This window comes from Tachysurus fulvidraco, chromosome 22, assembly GCF_022655615.1.
Source record: "Tachysurus fulvidraco isolate hzauxx_2018 chromosome 22, HZAU_PFXX_2.0, whole genome shotgun sequence".
Taxonomy (NCBI): Eukaryota; Metazoa; Chordata; class Actinopteri; order Siluriformes; family Bagridae; genus Tachysurus; species Tachysurus fulvidraco.
Genome location: NC_062539.1, coordinates 6,496,449 through 6,502,192, shown reverse-complemented (window position 1 = coordinate 6,502,192; position 5,744 = coordinate 6,496,449). Strand labels below are relative to the sequence as shown.

The window sequence follows — 5,744 nt, the reverse complement described above, 5'->3', positions numbered from 1 at the left end:
CAGGGGGAAAGAGGATACCTTTGTCTGCCCTATTTAATGACACCCAACCCTGAACCTGAGCCTGGACCACAGACACGGTTTAACCTGGCTCACAGCTGAACATGGGCCAAGGTGGAGATGACTATAGGGATCCTCAAATCTCGGTTTCAGTGTCTGCGTGGGCTCCGGGTTAGTCCAGAGAGGGCATGCGACATTTTAGTGGCTTGTGTTGTGCTTCACAATATTGCCACTGTAAGAGGAGAGAGCCACCCTCCTTGTATTGAGGAAGATGGCCCAGAGGAACACCTACAGATTTTAGAGGCCAACAGAAACGGAAGACTTTTGAGAGACAGGATCTGTCAAAATTACTTTTATTAATTTTTTTTGCACTGGTCTGCCAGGCAGGTTATTTCTTTATTTCCTGAAAAACAATGAAAGTAAGATTCAATAAAATGTATGTTTTATATTGCTTTACACATACATACACACAACACTTTTAACATGCAACAGATTAATATTCAGACAAATTCTCACCTTAAGGCGATGCTCCAGTAATTCAATTTCAAGTGCTGCTTTTTTAATGAGGAGCCTTTTCTCTTCCATTTGAAGCTGTATAAGGTCCATCTCCATGTCACTTTTTCTTATTTGTTTTTGAAGATGGACCTTATACAGCTCATTTGCTGGCAACTAGGAAGGTGGAAAAAATGTAATGAATGAGATTGTTTGGTCAGACAATAAAATTCAAATGTGGACACCTGGACACAAATTCTTACCCTGCTTAGATTGTGCGCTGAGGTTGAAGAACCCTCATGTGTGGGCAAATCCCTAGGTATGCACTGTGAAAGGACAATGACAGTTTGTTACTCTAATGCAAAAAGGGGCCATACATTATAATGGTATGTATCATACCTCAGTGGATCTACCAGCATTGTCCACTTCTGTCACAGCAGATGTGGTCTCTTCATCGTCATCTTCATCATCTTCATGCTACAGGAGAAATATTCAAGTATACATTATCTGGCAAAAACAAAAAAACAAAAATCACTTACAACTGTGACAGACTGTGTTCTTTCTGGAGGGTCCAATAATATAATCCGTCCATCAGTATCTATAAGAACACACAACCCATTAAATTCTCAATATTGTCAAAGAAAATAATACATGAAAAGAGTAACATGTCAGACTAAGATCACAGTAGCCTATACATCATATGCAGTTAAATAAAATAAGCCTACATAAAAATTAATCTTGTTCAAAAAGCCTTTAAGTGAAAGAGATAGTAATTTATTAGGACAAAAAATTAAAACAAATCATAGAGGTAAACTACATTTCACCATTTTTTCACCATCACTTGTGGTGCATGGTGTGTGCGAGGAACTGCCCCCTGGTATGATATCTGATATGATCTGATATGATATCTGATATGATCTGATATGGTTTAGATTGATTTCATTTTGTCCCCCACAAAAACCTACCATTTTACCAAAGGTGTGTACACTTTATACTTTATCTACTATGTACTGTCCTGAGAACTGTATTTTAAGAAATAAATATAACTGTATTTGATTTAAATTACATACCCACTTTAAGGTTCAGCTCTCTGCTGTGCAGTGGATGTTTCCCGTTGTTTGCTTGGCAATACACTGTGCCCATGTCTTGGTCCAGTGCAATAGGCAGTGTAAATAAGGCATCCTTGTGTCCACTGGTGACTGCATGAACAATGTGATTGTTTTTGAAAAGGACAAAGTTTATGGGGGGTGAACCTTTTGTCACATGGCATTTTACACGAGCGCTAATATTTCCATCTGTATTCTTGATGACCTCAATTGAGATTTCAGGCTTTGACAGGTACTCTGAGTTGGGCAAAGTGGAGGAAAGGTGTTAAAAAAAAGAGACAAGAAAAACTGATTTTAGAATACTAACATCATCATAACAATATGTTAAAAAAAGACAAACTGATTAATTGATTTAAGGAAACTTCCACCCTGAAATACATTAGATATGTTTATATTGAAATATCGGCAGACTGTACAGATGAAGAGATAACAATAAAAGCTGGACAGACGAAAGGATTAAAGTGCTGCTACATCATTGACTTTACACAGAGATGAAGCAAGGGCTAAAGCTCACTGCGCTAGTATCAATAGGTAGTCAAACAAGATTGTGCGTAATGGAAACAATTAGCTCAAGTGAAAACTAAAAAAGTCAAACTAGAATTTCATTGAAAAAAAATGAATGAAGATGCCATAGAAAATCTCTTGCCTACTGTAAATAAAAACGAATACTCAAGTTTTTAAGGGTAGAAGTGTAAGCAGTAATCCTCTTTCAATTAGCAAAGGAAAATTATACAGATGAATCCAAAAACTGCTAACACCCTACCTTTAACGTGAACATTCCTTTCTTTAGATGTGCTGTTGTAATATATTGCCTCATCAAGGTAGTTTTTAGCAACACAGACGTATTTTCCGTTGTGCTTATCGGAAAGGTTTGAGATATGCAGTACATTGCTGTCATTGTGGATCAGACTGTCATTCAGGAACCATTCATATGATACATAAGTTCCGCTAGTTATATTACACTTTAAAGTCAGATCGTCTTTTTCCCAAAAATCTTCTGAACTTGAGGGGCTTGATATGACGTGTGCACCATTTACAGGCACTGAAATACAACAAAAAAGAGCAAAATTCACTGATGAATCATGGCCTCTTGTAGTTTTTCAGCTTGTGATAAACTATGAAAGTGTAAATTAATTCAGTTAAATTACATGAAAGTTCAAAAGACTATAAATGTTAATTTGCACATTTATTTAACTCATTTCTATATGTTTTAGAATTTAACATATTTTCTAAACTTGAGCTTATGGCTAATATTAATGATGTTGCTTTTACATAGCTTTTGAGAGGCATGTTTTTCTAATCTATTTAAAAATACAGTATTTAGAGATTTCCTATGTAACATAAAAATGCATAGAACATATAGATATACACATCATTAAATGGGTATATGTACCTTTTTTTCTTAATAAATTGTACACATTCATCCCCATTCAGCTTTGTAATGTAAATCTATTTAAATCCTAGGTATTTTTTTTTTTTCACAGCAGACATCTGCTATATTTCGTACTCATTTTTTAACTTACCCAATACTTGGAAGTCCATCCAGTTGCTGAAGGTAGAACTGATATTTGAATTATTTTGCACGCTGGCATTGCACATTAACCTTCCATCATGAGCAAGAGCTACTATAATAACAAATTTTGCTTCCTCTTTGCTGTAAGTGCTGTACTCGGCCATAGCCTCATTTAAATTACTTTCATGAAACAACTGATACAGAATAGTCTCGTTTGTTTGGATATGGTCCAGTTTGCAGAAAAATTCCACAATATCTTCAATAACACTTATCAAGGGACCACTGAGTTCAGGTTTACCTACAATAATCTGAGCATCTGAAACAGGAAATAACACGATTACAAAACAGTGCACTAACTCAAAAGACTGAGTTGATGTTGGATATCGTGGTCACTTACCTGCCTTCTGCCACATGGCACAAAAGCCTAAAGAAGAAGAAAAAAATACTTCATAACAAAATTATATGATATATTTAATAATTGCCATTAAAAGAAGGAGTTTTTTTTTACCCATGACAACCAGCAGAAAGAAAGTCCTTTGGTTCATTTTCCTGTAGGATGTATCGATGCTTATTTCCTAAGAATCAGGCCAACATGTATGAGACATGTCATTAGATTATATGCAGAAATGACAAACTTTAGTCTTTCAGGCAGTCACGCAAACACACTTATACATGTACACGATGAAGGGCACACCAAATACTGGCAAGAGATTGATAATGGGGACACACCCTATCAAGTCTTTCCCTACTTCACCATGTGCACTGGGCTGATAGGAATGTTTACCAATTTGAAGGTCTTAGCTGTATTGAACATTATAAGTAATTTTTCTGTTTGTACTCTCCAGACAACAGCTAGAACAATGCTGATATCTTCAACAAGTAGAACTCGATGCCCACAGTTTGGCTGTAGATGCTTCTAGCACAAGTATCTCTTGCTAAACAAATTAAACTGTAGAAAAAAAAAAGAAAAAAAAAAAGAACCAACTGAAGAGATACTATTTAAGACATTTGACCTTGCAGTGACTTTGACTTTGTTTGCCTCAATTTAACCAGACAATATTAGAGATATTGTGCTAACGAGGATCACAAATCTCAATTGGACAGGCGTGTTGATAGACAGATGGACAACAGGATGCACCAATGGCAAAAAATAACTACTCAGAAAGTAGGCCATGAATGTGTAAGAAACGTTTTTGAATAACAAACAGGAAGAAGGGTATTGAAGAAATCTGTTACAAGTGTTTGACCTTGTTTTGCATAAATGCTAAAATCATATCATCTGCTACTTACTGTTATGTTACTGTTAAGTCCATATATATTTCTCTACTCATTCTTGAGATATTGTGCTAATGAGAATCAGGATGAGTTAAAATTTTTAGTAATAAACATCTAGTAAACATATTTAGAAACATTCAGTAAATATTTTTATTATATCCATCATAAGTGTTTTTTCTTATACAGTGAAAGTGATTGTTACAAACTGATTGTCCAAAAATATTATAAATAAGTTCTCGTCTTAATCTTTTTTGCTCAACCTGGACATAAGTACTATGTAAGTACTAAGTACTGAAATCTCTCGCCTTTTATCAGTGTTCTCATATTTTGCAATGATCTCCAGATTGAGTCACTAAAATATTATCTATTAAATAATACAGAAATTTCAACTACAACAAAAAAACAAACAAACAATACTGTTTCATTGGTGGCTCTTGTCTTGATTGACCTCCCCAAAGCCTTAACTATATATCGGTATCATTTTGTCATTACATAGAATCCATTCCCTTTTTTTTTTTTTACATAACATTCTTGTTAATTTTCCAATAGAAGATTTATAAGAAAGAGCTCAGAAAGCAGCAGTTCCTAAATACAAGGTCAAGGATATTGATGACAGAACATCAGAACACTTTTTGTAATATTTGTTTGAGTTCTCCTCATATTCTTAATGCTGTCAGTAAAATATCTTCCCAGAGGAAAAACTTTGGTCTCTACTTACAACACTGGCTTTGGAAACAAGACGAAATGCAAGATAGAGACCACTAAGATACAACCCATCAGGACAAGGAGGAGGCGTCTTTACCCGTCAGTCTGTCATGTTTCTCATCACTTTAGAAATCTCCTCCACTTGCACTACCATTCAGGCTAGGCATGTTTAGCGTGTGTGCGTTCGTGGGTGTTGAGATATCTTTTATTTCCATACAGATTAACAAAAGTCCTTATGGTAAGGACTTCTTAAGCATAATAATTGACTAATAATCTATTATTATTATTATTATTATTATTATTATTATTATTATTATTATTAATAATAATAATAATAATAATAATAATAATAATAATAATAATAATAATAATAATAATAATAATCACAGTAATATAGTGTATGATCAAAACAAGTAGACAAGTAGATTTGATACTGTAGAACTGCTGCAGAAATCATAAAGACTTGTCTTGTGCCCTTATTCACAATCTGCTCACAGTGAACATGATTTCCACACATTTATTACTGTTTGTCTTTATAATGCCACAATTGTTGCGACACAGATGATGATGGATTCTCGTTTGAGTCTGGCCACATATTCATCATGTTTATGCATGAGATTTGATCTACAAGACAACTGATCAGTTTAGCAATCATG

The 5,744-nt window shown here is 34.6% G+C and overlaps 1 protein-coding gene across 3 annotated transcripts; it reads right to left on the bottom strand.

Annotated features, from left to right (window-relative positions):
* Positions 1-261: 261 nt before the first annotated feature.
* Positions 262-3,813, bottom strand: LOC113645089 (low affinity immunoglobulin gamma Fc region receptor III-A-like). Of its 3 annotated transcripts, XM_027150377.2 has the most exons (10): positions 3,617-3,813; positions 3,506-3,532; positions 3,119-3,424; positions 2,359-2,637; positions 1,560-1,832; positions 1,029-1,087; positions 889-966; positions 753-815; positions 514-666; positions 263-400 (listed from the first exon to the last, which is right to left on the bottom strand). In XM_027150377.2, the coding sequence occupies exons 1-10, from the start codon at positions 3,651-3,653 to the stop codon at positions 386-388; spliced, it is 1,290 nt and encodes a 429-aa protein (XP_027006178.2). In that variant the 5' UTR covers positions 3,654-3,813; the 3' UTR covers positions 263-385. The 3 variants fall into 3 exon arrangements, with proteins under 3 accessions (XP_027006180.2, XP_027006178.2, XP_027006179.1); XM_027150379.2 differs by lacking the exon at positions 1,029-1,087 and having other exon boundaries at positions 262-400; positions 1,564-1,832; XM_027150378.2 differs by lacking the exon at positions 3,119-3,424.
* Positions 3,814-5,744: the final 1,931 nt, after the last annotated feature.